Below are 18,476 nucleotides of genomic sequence, written 5' to 3' on the forward strand. Positions count from 1 at the left end.
GGGGCTTGTGGGGGGTTGTGGTGGGGGGGGGGGTGGGGGTTGGGTTGGGGGGTGGGGTGAATACATTCCCTGCTCAGGGCCTGCCCCCAGCCTACTTACAATGGCAGCTGCCTATGTAAACAGTCACGCTGCAGTTGCAGCCTCCCACCAGCGGTGGCGCTGCGGTGTCAAAAATGGAGGCCAATCGGCCCTTCCTGCCTGGTCAATATATGACCCTCTGGCCCTGGGGATAGGAGGTGGTTGCTCTCAGGATTAATGCCCTCAGACTCTTACAATTCAGAAAGAGGCCATTCTATCCATCGTGCCTGTACTAGCCCCTTATAAAAGACCTATCTGATTAGTTCCCCCCCAGCCCTGCAAACTTTTCCCCTTCAAGTGTTTATCCAATTCCCTGTTGAAAGTTCCTATTGAATCTGCTTCCGCCGCCCTTTCAGGCAGCGCCTTCCAGATCACAACAACTCGCTGTGTAAAAAGAAAACCTTCTCCTCATCTCCCCCTCTGGTCCTTTTCCCGATTCTCTTCAATCTGTGTCCCTCTGGTTACCGACCCTCCTGCCGCTGGAAACAGTTTCTATCCAAACCCCTCAGGATTTTGAACGCCTCGATTCAATCTCCCCCTTAACCTTCGCTGCTCTGAGGAGAACAATCCCGGCTTCTCCAGCCTCTCCACATGAACTGAACTCCCTCATCCCTGGGAACCTTCTAGTAAATCTCCCTCCGCACCCTCCCCAAGGCCTCAGCATCTTACCTGCAGCGCGTGGTTCCCCCCACCCCCCCCAAACACTCGGTTTTAACACCGTTTTGTTCACTATCTGTTGACAGAGGGTGAAGCAGCCGAGGGACCATATGGGCGACAGCGACGACGAGTATGATCGGCGGCGCCGGGACAAATTCCGCCGGGAGAGGAGCGACTACGACCGCTCCCGAGAGCGAGATGATCGGAGGCGCGATGACTGGAATGACAGGTTGGGGGGGGGAGGGGGCGGGATCTTCCTCTGCAGTCAATGATGTGCTGATTCGTATGTGGCTGACCACCAGGAATATGGGAAAGACTTGCATTTCTCCAACATCTATCGCCCCCTCCAGACGTCCCCAAACACACTTTGAGGCAGTGAAAGTCAACTTGGAGTAAAGCCGCTGTTTGTAATGTAGGACACGTGACCGTGGGGTGTGGGGGCTGAAATTACAGGCAGAGAGGACACCCCCCCTCCCCAGCCCCCACCACACTGTCAGGTTCCTGTTTAAATATCGCATCACCCAGGCCCACTCCTGCTGTCGTAACTGGAGGCCTCTGAGGCCACATCTGCTGGTAGCTGTGTCATGGACCAGCAAAGAATACTTTAAAAGCTTTAGCTTTGTGTGTGGGTCAAGAGGTGAGCAAGTACTTTCCTTGTCTTGGGCTTCCCCCCCTCACCCTCAACTGTGATTGATTCTGGAGTGAAACCACCCCATCCCTCCCCTGCTCAGACCCACTGCCTCCCCCAGCCGGAGACCTCAGTATTAAACAAAGGTCCTACAAGTTGGAAGCCCGTCCGGGTCTTGCCCTCTGAGCCTGTTGTTCACCCTGACCCTCCATACGGTCCACTACCTGCCCAGCCACACGCACACACACACCACCCCCACTTCCCCACCCCAGATAATATCAGGCGCAGTGAACAAGCTAAGTGAAGGTGCTGCAGCTGAGCTTGAGGAAGGGCACAGCTGGTTTTTCTTTGGTCCTGTGCTCTTGCTGAGCTTACTTTCTCCTGGGGTCCAGGGCGGCAGCGACTAACGGCCCTCCTTTCCTTGCCTTGCAGAGAGTGGGACAGAGGGAGAGAGCGGCGCAGTCGCGAGTACAGAGACTATGACCGAGGGCGAAGAGAGCGTTTTTCCCCTCCTCGCCATGACCTCAGCCCGCCCCAGAAGCGAGTGCGACGGGACTGGTGAGTACTGCAGCTGTGGGGTGGGAGTTTGTATCGTGAATTTTTGAATGTGAGATGATCTCGTTGAAACACACAGTTTTGAGAGAATGCGACACGCTGAGAGAGGCTGTTCCCTCTAGCTGGAGAGTCTCGAAATGGGGGAGGGGGGAGGGAGGGGCGGTGGTCACAACGTCAGGGTAAGAGGCCAGCCATCTGGGACTGAGGTCAGGGAAAGCTTCTTCACTCAGAGAGTTGGGAATCGTTGGAGTTCTCTACCCCAGAGAGCTGTGGATGCTTTGTCGTTGAGTATATTCGTGACTGAGATCGGTGGATTTTTGCACTCAAGGGTAATGAGGGATGTGGGGATAAATACAGGAAAGTGGAGTTGAAGATGTGATTGAATGGTGGGGCTGAATCCTTCACAATGCTCCTGCTGAGGCCTAACCAATGATTTCTACAATTCCAGTCTGATCAATTTGTTTTTATATTCAATTCCTTTATTTCCAAACCCAAATAATCAATCAACTTTTTAAAACACCTCAGCTTACTCTGCTACCGTTTAGGATTTTCCCATGAACATGACTGTGTCTCTGCTCACTAGTCTTACTAGTTCGCTGCACACTAGTCATAATAGTTAGCTGTTTGGAAATGTTTCCCATGAAAGCTGTGTTGATTTTTTTTCTGTTTTTTCTCAGGGATGATCATGTAGCGGATCCGTATCACACTGCCTATGAAATGCCGTATGGTGGTGGGGGAGGTCCCACTTACGGCCCTCCACAACCTTGGGGCCCCCCCGAAATTCACATGATGCAACAGCACCACGGGATACCAATCCAGGCCAGGTGAGGTTATACACAGACCAGCGTCCTGTCACTGTAGACCAGGTGAGGTTATACACAGACCAGTGTCCTGTCACTGTAGACCAGGTGAGGTTACACACAGACCAATGTCCTGTCACTGTAGACCAGGTGAGGTTACACACAGACCAATGTCCTGTCACTGTAGACCAGGTGAGGTTATACACAGACCAGTGTCCTGTCACTGTAGACCAGGTGAGGTTATACACAGACCAGTGTCCAATCACTGTAGACCAGGTGAGGTTATACACAGACCAGTGTCCTATCACTGTAGACCAGGTGAGGTTATACACAGACCAGCGTCCTGTCACTGTAGACCAGGTGAGGCTATACACAGACCAGTGTCCTATCACTGTAGACCAGGTGAGGTTATACACAGACCAGCGTCCTGTCACTGTAGACCAGGTGAGGTTATACACAGACCAGTGTCCTGTCACTGTAGACCAGGTGAGGCTATACACAGACCAGTGTCCTGTCACTGTAGACCATGTGAGGTTATACACAGACCAGCGTCCTGTCACTGTAGACCAGGTGAGGTTATACACAGACCAGTGTCCTGTCACTGTAGACCAGGTGAGGCTATACACAGACCAGTGTCCTGTCACTGTAGACCAGGTGAGGCTATACACAGACCAGTGTATAACCCTGCAACCTTAATGACAAAAAGAGTCATTAAATAAATTTAATAAAAAATGCAATATCTTAAGAGCTGCAATGCTATTACTCAAGCACCAATAGTAACAAAAAACAAGACGGAGTCTGGAATACACCCCCCCGCCCCCCCGAGGCCCCCACCCACATTGGCGTCGGGTGTTATAGTGGGTGTGAGCGGACAATATGGTGAGAAGGCCAAAAATTGGTTTTACGACGTCATGAAACCAATTTGCGATCATCTGCTATCCCCATCAATGGCGGGCACCTTTCCCGCTGTCCAACATCACTGTAGACCAGGTGAGGTTATACACAGACCAGTGCCCTGTCGCTCTAGACCAGGTGAGATTATACACAGTCCAGTGCCCTGTCGCTCTAGACCAGGTGAGGTTATACACAGACCAGTGCCCTGTCGCTCTAGACCAGGTGAGATTATACACAGTCCAGTGCCCTGTCGCTCTAGACCAGGTGAGATTATACACAGTCCAGTGCCCTGTCGCTCTAGACCAGGTGAGATTATACACAGTCCAGTGCCCTGTCGCTCTAGACCAGGTGAGATTATACACAGACCAGTGCCCTGTCGCTCTAGACCAGGTGAGATTATACACAGCCCAGTGCCATGTCGCTCTAGACCAGGTGAGATTATACACAGTCCAGTGCCCTGTCGCTCTAGACCAGGTGAGGTTATACACAGTCCAGTGCCCTGTCGCTCTAGACCAGGTGAGATTATACACAGACCAGTGCCCTGTCGCTCTAGACCAGGTGAGATTATACACAGACCAGTGCCCTGTCGCTCTAGACCAGGTGAGGTTATACACAGACCAGTGCCCTGTCGCTCTAGACCAGGTGAGATTATACACAGTCCAGTGCCCTGTCGCTCTAGACCAGGTGAGATTATACACAGTCCAGTGCCCTGTCGCTCTAGACCAGGTGAGGTTATACACAGTCCAGTGCCCTGTCGCTCTAGACCAGGTGAGATTATACACAGACCAGTGCCCTGTCGCTCTAGACCAGGTGAGATTATACACAGACCAGTGCCCTGTCGCTCTAGACCAGGTGAGATTATACACAGACCAGTGCCCTGTCGCTGTAGACCGGGTGAGGTTATACACAGACCAGTGCCCTGTCGCTCTAGACCAGGTGAGGTTATACACAGACCAGTGCCCTGTCGCTCTAGACCAGGTGAGGTTATACACAGACCAGTGCCCTGTCGCTCTAGACCAGGTGAGGGCAAAAAGTTGGTCTTCGTTCTGAAGGATGCTCATGAGTTCTAAGCAGTTGCTAGAAAGGAGTGGAGTGAATATTTGTGTTACCTTCATTGCCACCAGTACTGTAATGAAACTCTGCTCTAGATGAATTGACCAGGTCACAATTAGCTGTGCGGGACCGGCAGGTTCTAGCACCGTTCTCCTCTGAAGCTCAAGGCCAGGCTGTACCGACGCTGTTAGTGTTCCTTTTACCCCCAGACTGGGCAATCTGCATGACCTGGAGGTGGGACCTCCACCCCCAGTGATGAAGACCTTCAAGGAATTCCTCCTGTCCTTGGACGACTCTGTGGATGAGACGGAGTCAGTGAAACGCTACAATGAGTACAAGATCGAGTTCCGCCGACAGCAGATGCAGGATTTCTTCCTAGCACACAAGGATGAGGAATGGTGAGGTCACACAATAAAAAATAAACCGTATTAACCAAATGTTAACCAGTTAGAGTCTGTTCGCTAATGAGAAGTTTGTAGCCAATCGTAGTTGCCTTTGTTGAGTTGTGATTTCTTGTTGTTTAATAAGATTTCGGATCCATTTCCTCCCTCTTTTTGAACTTGTTCCTCCTCTGAGCTTTCTCTGCGGCTTTGGCAGGGCCTGTGTTAGTGTTTTACTGCCAGCGGTTCCAGGGGTGGTTCTGAGAGCTGTGCTGGATCCCACGCCCTGATTCAGCGTTAACCCGAGTTGGTAAAAGCAGTGGCTGGGATGGCACATTGTGTGCCTGCTGCACCCCATCAAGGTCACATTGGCAGTGCACCAGGGCATTCCCTCTTTCTGTTTTGCCTTGTCCTGACCTCCTGATCTTCATCTGACACTAACCAGTGTGAAGAGAGAGCGTCTGGAGGTGCGTCCGCTCTCGGTTTCCCCACTTTAACCTGTGTCCTTACACCCTGGCACTTTCTCCAGGGCCAATTGGACCCCCATAACCAGGCTACACTGTACCCATTGTGACCTGCTCTTGGTTTCAAACCTTTGACTATTGTCATTTAATCAGTGGCTCTGATGGTTTTGTGCCTTTCGGTGTTCCCTCCTGTTTAATCATTTTGCTTGGATTATATAACTCCATTAGTGTGAATTTAACTGGTGTATAATAAGTTTAAATGGCTGGATGGATTTACAAAATAAGATGCCTGAGTTCTCCAGAGCCTGTGGCCTTGGTGGGTAGGATGCTGTCCTCCTTGAAGGGAGCTGTGCTTCAAAGGACTTTATACCCAGAGGGCTTTTGTATCTCTTGTTAAAAAGTCAAGCGTTTGAACTTGAGGTCAAATGTTCACGGTGCCCTTAACCCTTGCTTCACTGGTCTGAAAATCGAGCTTCACTGCCCTGTGACAGGGTGGCTTTGTGTCTGAAACAGTGGATTCTTTCAGCTCTTACAAAGTTCTTCCCATTACCCCCCACCCACGCACGCCCCCACCCACGCACGCCCCCCAACCCACGCACGCCCCCCAACCCATGCACGCCCCCCAACCCACGCACGCCCCCCAACCCACGCACGCCCCCCCACCCACGACGCCCCCACCCACGCACGCCCCCACCCACCCACGCACGCCCACTGCTGACCTCGTTCACAGGGATTTCTGATTGGCTTTGGCCACCCCTGTGACTGAAACAAGTCCGTTTGTCCCAATTTAAGGAAATTTCTGCCCAAATTGCAGCAGGACTCAGTCAGGCACTGACCGGACTCAAACGTTGCTGAGAGTCAAGGGAAGTGTGTCAGTCTGACCGGGCGGAACCATTCCCGCCGGGCGGAGCTGTTCCGGCCACTCGGACCGGGCGGTACTGTGAGAGACCAGGGTAATGCGACTTCTCTCCCTCTCTGTTCACTGCCTGCTGACCTTGAGGTCACTCAGCGGACGTTACTGCTACCCCTCAGCCTCCAGGAGTGTGAGACGCTGGCAATACGCCAGACTGAGAAACTCTGCATCGTCTCCCTCTCCCCACACACCAGTTGCGAGACCAGTTCAAAATGAACAGTGACTCTGGAAGAGCCTCCTCAGATTAACATCCTTTTCCTACATCCTGTAAACCAAGACGAGTGGTCGTTCTGTCCCATCGCTCTCGGTCTGGGCTGAGAGACTCGGATGACCCTGTATGATTGCTGCTTGGGGCTGGGAGGGAGTGAAGCTTGTAACTAGAAATATATTGGTTCATGTTTCAAAACTCATCGAGTGAGTGAATGGCTGAGGGAGCTCCAGCTATGATTCTCTTAGCCCCGTGTTTAACAGTCGATTCCGCCCTCCCTGGTGTTTTGATCTGTTAGTGTTACGGTGTTGTGGACGGTGAATTCCCGCTGGTGGCGGGGGCTGTGGCTGTGACAGTGTGTTTGGGATCCCTCTCCCTGAGCTGTGATAAACGACGATAACTTGATGGAGGAATGTGCTGAAAATCTGGATGACAAATTGCTTCCACGGGTTTCAGCTCTGGGTTCCAATCCCTCCTTCACCACCCCCCGATGGATTTGATGTTTTAGTCTCACTGTCCGCACAGCCATGCAGGACAGCAACGTGATAAACTACCATTTAAATGGAGAGAAATGAGCTTTGAGCTGAAACTCAGCAGCTGCAGCTCCAGCCACTTACGGCAAAAATACTCCTGTAAAAGTCACAAACTCCAGGGAGCTCGTTGAGCCATGAAGCCTGTTCCACCACCAAGTTCTGTCATGACTGATCTGTAATCTAACTTCATGTACTCACCTCGGCTCCATATCCTCCAACACACTTGACTAGCACAAATCTATCAATCTCACAGTTCAAATGATTAATTGAGCCCCAGCATCGACTGTTTCTTGAGGGAGAGAGTTCCACACTTGTGTGATCCTCTGTATGAAGACACATTTCCAAACTTCTCTCCGGATTTGAAGTTTATGTTCTCCTTGTTTTAGTGTCTCCGCCAGCAGAAAAGATTTCTCTCTCACCCTCTCTCTCTCTCTCTGTTCCCCCCCTCTGTTTTTTTCTTCCTACCTGGCCCTCCCCACACCCCATCGCTGGACCTGCCCCTCTCACCACCCCCCTCCCCTTCGCTGGCCCTCCTCCCTGTCCCTCGTCAGCCCTCCCACCCCCGTCCGCCTTCTCCAGCCCTCCTCCCTGTCTCTCTCCCTGTTTATCTGTGTCTCTCTCACTCTCGCTTGTCTCCAGGGAACAAACCTAGTTTATTTACTCTTTCCTGGTGCTCTTAAGTAATTGTACCGCAGAATGCTGGTTTTCCTTTCAGAATGTTGGGGACTGCCGTTCATTGTCGTCACCACTCTACAATCCTGTGGAGTGATGGGGTTAAACGTCCCCCCCCTACCCCTCCATCCTCCTTCACCGATAATTTCACACTTTCCTCTATCATATTGACAGGCCAACAAATTTTAAAACCCTACCTTGATAACCAGGTAGGCAAAGGCACTGTGAGTGTGATACTGGCAAGAGACTACAGGCTTTCTCAGTCTTTGTTGTTAGTTAATCCCTGCACTTGTCCTCTGTGTTCCTGGGCTGGGAAGGGGAGAGAGATCAGCCAGAACTCCCACTTCATCATTGAAAGCCATGTAGCATAGTGTGCAAGTGTAAGTGTGCGAGCGTGTGCGTGTGTGTGTGTGTGCTCACATACGTGTGAGCGTGTGTGTGTGCGCGCACGTGTGTGTGTGCGCGTATGTGTGAGCGCGTGTGCGTGCGAGCACCCATGCCTGTGTGCAGTCATGGACAGGGCCGGCTCTCTGTGGCAATGGTCTTCATGGCCCAATAGCCGGCAGGTATTCAGTGCCTTGGTTCAAGTACAAAGAGTGGTGTGAGTGCAAGCCCAGAGGAGGACTGGTGGCTGTGGGCCAACCTCCCCAGAGGGGTGGGCACCTTCAGGAGAAAGAATGCCGGAGAAAGTTGCAAGGAAGAAAGATTGGCGTGTCAAATCTTCATCGAATGATGAGCAGTGTCAGGAGCAAATCAAGTAGACTGATAACCAGCTTGATCACTGCCCCAGGATGATACTGTCCACTCACGCATTATTCTCTCTCTCTCTCTCTCCCTCTCTCTCTCTCTCTCTCTCTCTCTCTCTCTCGGGTATTTTTGTTCCATTTGCTAATTTTATCCAGGAAAAGTAGTGATTCTGCAGTGGAGTGCACCATTATAGCTCGTGTGTGCCTCTTCGCTGAATTGGAGGGGAAGGTATCGCTATTAACTAACCTCTTAATTTTTTGTCCTTTTGTTATCTGGAGTTTGTAGTCTTTTTTTTGTTTGTATAATGTTAATTCTGACACCTTTCTTCCCCCCCTTCGAAAACAAGGTGCAGGAGAGCAAATGTGAAGCGAATCCTGGCACGCTGCAGTGGAAACCTTTGTACTGAGAACAGTTAGTTAGCCACACACTGCGCACAATGCAGTGTCTAGTAATCCCAAAGTATTAGTGCTTAGTTAGTGAGGGACAAAATTCACTGGTAATGAAAAGAATCTACAAAACCCTCGCTCGCACACTTGAGATTCTTCAAGATGACTTCGACACCTAAGTATTATTATTTTATCCGTACGTAAGCTGCCAAAACAATAATTCTTGAAGTAAAAGGTTTAAAAAAAAAATACACAAGAGATTAATTTGGTGATTTGTTCATTTTATTTTTTGCTAGGGCTTTTTTTTTTCTCTCTTAACTGATGTCTGTTGATTCTGTTAGGGATTTTTCAGAGGGAATGAACTAAGCAAGGCGGGAACGAGTTATTTAAAACTAACTGGACGCTGTGATAGTGGGGACTGTACAATCCAGGGTGAATCAATGACCACCCTCGCCCCTTCCCGATCTCCTGGCTCCCTCTGTTAGGGGGTGGGTCAGTCGTGTGTTCTGGGTGTGGGCTGGAACAGATCCGCCCGCCGCAGTAATGCTGGCCCCTGGTAACTCGTTTGGTTAAAGGAAAGCAGGTTGTACCGGGCAGGAAAGTTCCCAGCCTCGATCCCTGGCCTTGAGTTAAGCTAGCTTAAGTCGGCCGGGGTAACAGTTAGGAACGGCAGTGGACTGTTCAGCCCCTCCAGCCTTTCAGTTCGATCGCAGTTGATCTGTATCTTAATCCCCCGCCAAAAACCTGCTTTGGTTCACTAAACCTAAATACCATTGCCTCATGGAAAATCTGTCAATCTCAGTTTGGAAATTTTCAGTTGAGAGTTCCAGATTCCCGCTCCCCTCTCTGCTTCCCGACATCGCCCCTGAACGGCCGGGCTCCGATTGGAAAGTTCTGCCGCCGTATTCTGAGTTCCCCCAGCGGAGGAAACAGTCTCCCTCTATCTGCTCGATTCCCCGCAGTGATAAGTAAAATGGCTGTCACCTCTCGTGCAGGAATGAGGGGCTGGGGCCTTAAACTTAGAGCCAAGACAATTAGGAGGGAAAGCGAGAAAGATGTGTTTTTGACACCGAGTAACAGAAATCTGAAACACTTTCTCCCAAAAGGTTGTGAATGCTGTGGAATAATTGAAACTTTCAAAACTGAAATAGCTAACTTAATTGTTTGGTGAAGAGGTGAAGGGATTTATGGAGCTACTGCTGGTAAATGGGTTTGAGATGCAGGTCAGCCATGATCTAACTGAATGGCAGAACAGGCAGGAGAGGTTGAATGGCCTACTGTATATTGTATTGCATAGCAGCACCTGCCGACTTTAAAATGGAGTAAAATAGCCCTGGAGTAAAGGCTGTTCTTGTATCCTAGCTGCAGTTGGAGATGTGCTGAACAGTATTTGAACAATAGCTGTAGATTATTTACGCAGCAGCAAGAAATGACCACTCTGTTTAACACAGATAGAGCTGGATTGCAGGGTTTGGGGGCATCTTTGCATCGTTAAAATATCAGGCTGGGGTCCGGCGCTCCACTCCATCGAGCACTGCAGAGGTGAGGCAAAGCTCCTCCTGCACAGTCCCCCCCCCACCCCCAAAAAAAAACCGAGCTCTACTCCCTGACCTCACTATCCCAGCTGCCCGGTGTCCCACTCCCCAGGCCTCCAGTGTACTCCGGGAGGTGCACAGCACTGGAGAATGTGCGCAGCAGGAGCTCGAGTGGACTCTCATCCCCTCTGGGTGTTTGACGGTCATTTGGCAGGCACAGCCAGCCCCATCAAACTGGCTGGCTACGTGCCCCAACCTAAGTGACATGAATGATTAAAAACCCACTGGCTTAACTGGACGCGAGTGAATTGTTGAAGAGCAGTGTGGCCCTCATATCCACTCTGGGTAATAAGGACGTCGCAAGGGTATAATTTAATGCTATTACAATAGGGGTCAGTGTTGAAACCCCTCAAATTGCAGTCCGCCTCTGAGTAGTTATCCTGCCTTGTTTAATCATGTCCCCCCTCTGGTGAATCCCTGCTTGCTGCATGTTTTCTTTCAAACTTACTGCAAGATTTCTCGCTGCTCCGCGCTCCGATTCGCACTGACTACTGTTTATCTCTCCGTTTGAAGGTTCCGCTCTAAGTATCACCCGGATGAAGCTGGAAAGCGGAAGCAGGAGGCTGACTATGGCCTGCGCACACGGCTCAGTGTGTACTGTTACCTGATGGAGCACAGCTGGTTCGATGGGCTCTCACTCGACATCGATAAAGCCAATATCATCATGAAGGCTTTAGACGCTGGTAATTGTTGTTTGTTATCTCGCTGTCTTTATCTCTTTTCACCACCTTCCCAGTCAATTCCACTTTCAACGTGGACTCCCAGCAGAAAGCTGCATCCAGTTTAGCATTAAAAGGCCAGGTTAGTCACCAGAAATGCCGCACTGTCAGAGGGTCAGGACTGAGGGAATGCTGCACTGTCAGAGGGTCAGTACTGAGGGAGCACCGCACTGTCGGAGGGTCAGTACTGAGGGAGCGCTGCACTGTCAGAGGGTCAGTACTGAGGGAGCGCTGCACTGTCAGAGGGTCAGTACTGAGGGAGCGCCGCACTGTCGGAGGGTCAGTACTGAGGGAGTGCCGCACTGTCGGAGGGTCAGTACTGAGGGAGTGCCGCACTGTCGGAGGGTCAGTACTGAGGGAGCACCGCACTGTCGGAGGGTCAGTACTGAGGGAGTGCTGCACTGTCAGAGGGTCAGTAGTGAGGGAGTGCTGCACTGTTGGGTGTGCGGTAGTGAGGGAGTGCTGCACTGTTGGGTGTGCGGTAGTGAGGGAGTGCTGCGCTGTTGGGTGTGCGGTAGTGAGGGAGTGCTGCACTGTTGGGTGTGCGGTAGTGAGGGAGTGCTGCACTGTTGGGTGTGCGGTAGTGAGGGAGTGCTGCGCTGTTGGGTGTGCGGTAGTGAGGGAGTGCTGCACTGTTAGAAGATGCAGCCTTTCTGATGGCGCCTCAGACTGAAGCACCTGCTGCCTGTCGAGTGATCTTTAAGACCCCGTAACACTCTTTTTCAGAAGAGCAATGGGGATTTGTCCCAGCGCCTTTGACCATCATCACTAAAACAGGTTACCTGATCATTATCACATTGCTGTTCCTGGGATCCAGCAATGCCAACTCGACTGTTGTGTTTCCTACCTTACAGCCCTGCATGTGCTTGGTTTAAAAAAAAAAGTGCTTCTCCAGCTGTAAAGCCTTTGAGACATCCTGAGGTGGTGTAAGGTGCTGTATGCTCCGTGACCCAGTGAGGTAACCCAGGCTGGTGTCGTTTGTAATCGCTGATCTCCTCCGTAGATGTGAGCCTCCCTGCTTGCAGCCTCTTGTTAAATAAACTTCTCTTTGGCCGGCAGCTGTCATAAAAATGGAGGGCGGGACGGAAAATGATGTGAAAATCCTGGAGCTGGAGGACGAGGAGGAAAAGACGGAGAAATTGGAGCTTGTGAAGAAGGAAGAAGGGCGGGTCCTGGACAATGACAGGAAGGTAGTGGAAAAAGAAAAGGAAGACGACAGCAAAAAGGTAATCGCGGTTTTGTTGTTGTTGTTGATTTAAGGCCGGCCTTGAAATGCAGCAAAGTAATTGCTATAAAACATAGCGTGGACGTCACTGTGTAAACGAATCTCCCTTCCCCAGGCAGAAAACAGTGAGCCGGCAGAGGAGGAAAAGAAGGACAAAGAAGACAACAAATCAAAAGAGTCGCCTGAGGAGGAGGAGGAGAAGAGGGAAGAGGGGGAAGATAAGGATGAGGCTGAACAGTGTGAGCCAGCTAAGGAGAGCCCAGCGCCTGTCAAGGTGCGTTGTCCAGTTTTTGTGCTTTTATTGATATGCTGTACACATCACGACTTTGCTGCTATGTTGCCGGGTGCCCTGTTGCTGTTCACGGTTAAGTGCCCACTTGGGGTGCAGTGTTGCGGAGGAGCTTCCATCGCGTGGTGGTGGAGGCGGGTTGCCTCACATCCTTTAAAAAGTACCCTGGATGAGCACTTGGCACATCATAACATTCAAGGCTATGGGCCAAGTGCTGGTAAATGGGATTAGGGAGGTAGGTCAGGTGTTTCTCACGTGTCGGTGCAGACTCGATGGGCCGAAGGGCCTCTTCTGCACTGTGTGATTCTGTGAGTGCTAAGCAAGGTCCTGGCTCAAGGAGATGTTGGTGACCCATGTCTTCGAAGGCACCAAGTTTGCTGAGATACTTCACATGGCCCTTATGCCCAGCATCAGAGCCAGGCTCTGTCCTGTCCTGACCAGAATCTAGTCGATGCATTTTGGAGGGGGCTGCTAGGTAGCAATCAGGAACAGGAGACCCCAGCCGATTCCCACTGACCCTGTCCTGGGTCAGGGCCATCCCAACTGAACTCTGCTAACTGAGCAAACCTAAGAACGGGGATGATGCTGTTCAGCCCCTCAAGTGTGACCTGCCATTCCATGAGATCATGGATGATCTGTATCCTCGATCCATCCTTCCACCTTCCCTTGATACCATTGGCGAGCAAAATCCCTACTGATCTCAGATTTAAGATTATTAACTGAGCTAGCATCTCCTGCGATTTGTGGAAGCGAGTTTCACACTTCCACTCCTGTGAGGAGACTCATGTGGAGCTTAACTACTGACATTGATTTTGTTGTAAGGTCTGTTTCCTAGCCTCCCCTGAACAGCCTGGCTCCGATTTTAAAATAATGTTTCCTTGCTCTGGACTCGCACCCCACCCCCCAGCCCCCAAACAACCAGCGGGAAAAGTTGTGCAATCTAACCCATCAATTCCACTCATCCTCTAATTCCTTCAAATTCTATAATTCCCTTGAGGAAAGAGTTTGATATTGTCTGGCCAATTACTTGCTGCCGTCAGTGGAGCATCGGCAAAGCTACTTTAACGGCCAGGGTTCTGCGTGCCTGTTTAACGTGGGAGCTTGCCTGCTTAACAACCCTGTTTGATATGGGAGCTTGCCTGCTGAGTGACAGTGTTTGCCCTGCAATTTTTAGGCTGTGAAAAAGAGAAAGCGAAAGCACAGCGGCGACGACAGTTACGATGAGGATGACGCAACAGCCTCCGACTCAGAATCTGAGCCCGATGCTGCTCCGCCTGCCATGGAAAGGATGGAGGAAGAGGATTCAGGTAGTGGAAAGTTTCTACTGGGATAGCCCAGTATCTCTGCTCAGAGTGTGAGAGAGAGAGAATCATTAAAACGACCCTGAGTTCTCAAAGTCTCTGGGTATGCTTCGTCCGCCCACGCCCCAAACTATCACGAGGGACAGAAATTGTGCTTCCTTCACTTTGTGTGTGAATAGTTCCAGTTATTAAAGTACCCCCCACCCCTTCTCCCACCCAGTCCTCCTTGTTCTTCTTCCCTTGCTCTGTTTAAATTGATCCTCCTGCTCATAGGGGCAGTGAATGATTGGGACGCACGTTCCCGGAGATCTCAGGGGTGCGATATACAGGCCAAGCCACAGAGCGTTGGTTTTATGTCACGCGTAACACCACAAGGACCAGCAATAACTAAACAGACACAGACGCAGTGTGGATGTTTATTCCTTCATTTAACCAGAGTCTCTCAGTTTCTTCCAAAGAGCTGTTCAGGAGTATCAGGCTCAACACCCTGTGGCCTGAATCTCCACAGGAACTGGAATGTGGGAAGATGAGTTGTCATGTTTCATGTTCACAGAAGGTGAGGAGTTTTACCGACCCCTGTCACACACTTGCGGAGGGGGTCGTCATAAAACTCTCCAGACAGCCTTTCCACCTGCCCCGACCTGCCCACAATGTTATTGGGGGTGGGTGAGGCTTCATGTGACCCCCGCCTGCCCTCCCGTCAGTTGAGTTCCTTAAAGGATGCTTCCCATCTAAAAGTGATCCTCCACCCGGCTGGAGGGGCTCAGGGATATGGGGAGGCCCGGCAGATCGTTCTACTAGGCATCGGGCAGGACAGCGGGGAGGTTCCCATTAGTGGCCCCCTTTTGGGATTCCCCCCTCCCAACACCCACCTACCATCAGGTTAGATATTGGGCAGCAGGAGTGAACTCCTAAAGACAGACTTCCAGGGTTGAACAGTCTGTTCATCCCTGTTCACTCTATTTGAAGTTTGTTTGATGAATGAATTGATTGAATTCTTCATGTTCCTCTCTCCCTCCCTCTTTATGCAGCGAAACAAAAGGAAGAGGATGAGAAGCCGCAGAAAGAAGGTAGGTCCCTCTTTAAACAGAATGAGTTTAGTGTCAACCAGCAATCCTCCCAGCTCGCTGCTGCTGTTGGAACGCTAAATACTTTCTGATGCTGTACAGGTGAGCCAAAGCCAGAGAAGAAGGAAGAGGAAAAACCAAAGGAAAAACCCAAGGAGGAAAAGAAAGACAAGGAGAAAGAGATAGAGGTCGCTCCCAAACCTCGTCCACTTCACAAAACCTGCTCACTCTTCATGAGGAGCATTGCTCCAAATATCTCAAAGGCTGAAATCATATCGGTAAGTTTGGCATTGTCCCCATTCACTGGATACAGCTGATGTGGGAGCAAGCAACACAGGATAGTTACAGCACGGGGTTAGATACAGAGTAAAGCTCCCTCTACACTGTCCCCATCAAACACTCCCAGGACAGGTACAGCACGGGGTTAGATACAGAGTAAAGCTCCCTCTACACTGTCCCCATCAAACACTCCCAAGGCAGGTGCAGCACGGGGTTAGATACAGAGTAAAGCTCCCTCTACACCATCCCCATCAAACATTCCCAGGACAGGTACAGCACGGGGTTAGATACAGAGTAAAGCTCCCTCTACACCATCCCCATCAAACATTCCCAGGACAGGTACAGCACGGGGTTAGATACAGAGTAAAGCTCCCTCTACACTGTCCCCATCAAACACTCCCAAGGCAGGTGCAGCATGGGGTTAGATACAGAGTAAAGCTCCCTCTACACTGTCCCCATCAAATACTCCCAGGACAGGTACAGCACGGGGTTAGATACAGAGTAAAGCTCCCTCTACACTGTCCCCATCAAATACTCCCAGGACAGGTACAGCACGGGGTTAGATACAGAGTAAAGCTCCCTCTACACTGTCCCCATCAAACACTCCCAGGGCAGGTACAGCACGGGGTTAGATACAGAGTAAAGCTCCCTCTACACTGTCCCCATCAAACACTCCCAGGACAGGTACAGCACGGAGTTAGATACAGAGTAAAGCTCCCTCTACACCGTCTCCATCAAACACTCCCAGGACAGGTACAGCACGGGGTTAGATACAGAGTAAAGCTCCCTCTACACTGTCCCCATCAAACACTCCCAGGGCAGGTACAGCACGGGGTTAGATACAGAGTAAAGCTCCCTCTACACTGTCCCCATCAAACACTCCCAGGACAGGTACAGCACGGGGTTAGATACAGAGTAAAGCTCCCTCTACACTGTCCCCATCAAACATTCCCAGGACAGGTACAGCACGGGGTCAGATACAGAGTAAAGCTCCCTCTACACCGTCCCCATTAAACACACCCAGGACAGGTACAGCACGGAGTTAGATACAGAGTAAAGCTCCCTCTGCACAGCATAGCTCCTTCAGCTGTGTAATTCTAGCATGATTTCTTTGCTTTTATATTCTGTTCCTCCGTTTATAAACCCAGATGCTTTTTGAACCAAATTATCAACTTGTCCTGGCCTTTAACGATTTGTGCTTATGCTCATCAACGTCTGTCAGCTCATCTACACGTTTCAAAATGGTGCCGTTTATAGTATACTGCCTCCTAAAATAAACCAGTGTTCAATTCTATCTGCCACGTTTCTGTCCTTTCACTAGTCTATCTGTCATCCTGAAGCCTACATCTATCCTCATCACTATCTATTCCTCTGCCAAGTTTCATATTATTGACAAACTTTATAATTGTGCTTTCTATAGCTGAGTCTAGTTTATTTATAAAAACTGGAAAGAGTACTGGAACCAAAACTGACTATCGGGTAATTCCACTGGTAAACACCTCCTTGTCTAAAGAAACACCCGTTTACTTATGTGTCACTCATATAATTTGGTCGTCTGTCGTGTGGCTGATGAGGCTAAGGTTTAATAAATATAATAAACTCTATTTCCTTCTCTGCAGCTTTGTAAAAGGTTTCCTGGCTTCATGAGAGTGGCACTATCTGACCCACAGCCGGAGCGCCGGTAAATATCAAGCATAACGTGATGACAATCTGTCCAAATAAGTGTACAGCATGACTTTGAACCATATAGAACTAGGCTCAGTTTAATGTCTTATCTAAAGCGCTCTCTCAGTACTGATCCTCTGACAGTGCGGCGCTCTCTCAGTACTGACCCTCTGACAGTGCGGCACTCCCTCAGTACTGATTCTCTGACAGTGCGGCGCCCCCTCAGCACTGATCCTCTGACAGTACGGCGCTCTCAGTACTGACCCTCTGACAGTGCGGCACTCCCTCAGTACTGATCCTCTGACAGTGCAGCCCTCCCTCAGCAATGACCCTCCGACAGCGCGGCTGTCCCTCAGTACTGACCCTCCGACAGTGCAGCCCGCCCTCAGCAATGACCCTCCGACAGTGCAGCCCTCCCTCAGCAATGACCCTCCGACAGTGCAGCACTCCCTCAGCACTGACCCTCCGACAGTGCGGCGCTCCCTCAGTACTGACTCTCCGACAGTGCAGCACTCCCTCAGTACTGACCCTCCGACAGTGCGGCACTCCCTCAGTACTGACCCTCCGACAGTGCAGCGCTCCCTCAGTACTGACCCTCCGACAGTGCAGCACTCCCTCAGCAATGACCCTCCGACAGTGCAGCCCTCCCTCAGCAATGACCCTCCGACAGTGCGGCGCTCCCTCAGTACTGAGCCTCCGACAGTCCGGCGCTCCCTCAGTACTGACCCTCCGACAGTGCAGCGCTCCCTCAGCACTGACCCTCCGACAGTGTTGCCATCTTTCGGCAGTGACCTGCTCCCATGGTGCCTAGGCTGCTGCTTTAAAGGACGAGGTACGGGCAGGTTCCTGAATAACCTTCCTCTGGGATGACACCCTGCCTTCAGGGGACTACAGAGGATGGTATGGTTGGATGTAGCTGAGTGAGAGTGGCTTCATGTAGTACTGATAGTTTACCACTGGATGGTATTGTTCATTGATTGTTGATTATTGCAGTGCTGTGCCTAAAGATTTCATTTCCATTCTGTGTCCCATTAGATTTTACCGGAGAGCCTGGGTTACCTTCGACCGCAGTGTCAACATCAAAGAAATCTGTTGGAATCTCCAGAATATCCGGGTAAGTCCTTCTCTGTCGGAAAGAAATATCGTTGAATTTTATTTTTACCCCTCCTCTTCTGATCAATCCAGTTTTCTACCCTGATTCAGGCGAGTCGGGGTTTATTTGCCCCCTTGTTGAGTGAGTTGGGGTTTCTTTACCCCCGTTCTGGGTGAGGTGGCGATGGGGGTGGGGTGTTTTCTCGTTCCTTCAGTTGGAAAAGTTGCTGTTGTCATCTGCCTGCACTTCACATTTCCTTCTTCCTGCTGTGGGGC

General features: G+C 50.8%; 1 protein-coding gene across 2 annotated transcripts in view; it reads left to right on the forward strand.

Annotated features, from left to right (window-relative positions):
• The first annotated feature begins 746 nt into the window (after positions 1–746).
• The window catches only part of srrt (serrate RNA effector molecule homolog (Arabidopsis)), a 35,514-nt gene continuing 17,784 nt past the window's right edge, over positions 747–18,476 (forward strand). The window contains exons 1-12 of one of the 2 annotated variants that reach the window (XM_078536985.1): positions 747–964; positions 1,796–1,921; positions 2,596–2,742; positions 4,857–5,063; positions 11,077–11,246; positions 12,342–12,508; positions 12,623–12,781; positions 13,971–14,103; positions 15,129–15,167; positions 15,267–15,442; positions 17,063–17,124; positions 18,144–18,222. In XM_078536985.1, coding sequence (XP_078393111.1) covers positions 846–964; positions 1,796–1,921; positions 2,596–2,742; positions 4,857–5,063; positions 11,077–11,246; positions 12,342–12,508; positions 12,623–12,781; positions 13,971–14,103; positions 15,129–15,167; positions 15,267–15,442; positions 17,063–17,124; positions 18,144–18,222 — 1,584 coding nt within the window. In that variant the 5' untranslated portion in view covers positions 747–845. The remainder of the gene's footprint in view (positions 965–1,795; positions 1,922–2,595; positions 2,743–4,856; positions 5,064–11,076; positions 11,247–12,341; positions 12,509–12,622; positions 12,782–13,970; positions 14,104–15,128; positions 15,168–15,266; positions 15,443–17,062; positions 17,125–18,143; positions 18,223–18,476) is intronic. The other variant, XM_078536986.1, reaches the window with a different exon arrangement.

This window comes from Cetorhinus maximus, unplaced genomic scaffold, assembly GCF_964194155.1.
Source record: "Cetorhinus maximus unplaced genomic scaffold, sCetMax3.hap1.1 HAP1_SCAFFOLD_1736, whole genome shotgun sequence".
Taxonomy (NCBI): domain Eukaryota; kingdom Metazoa; phylum Chordata; class Chondrichthyes; order Lamniformes; family Cetorhinidae; genus Cetorhinus; species Cetorhinus maximus.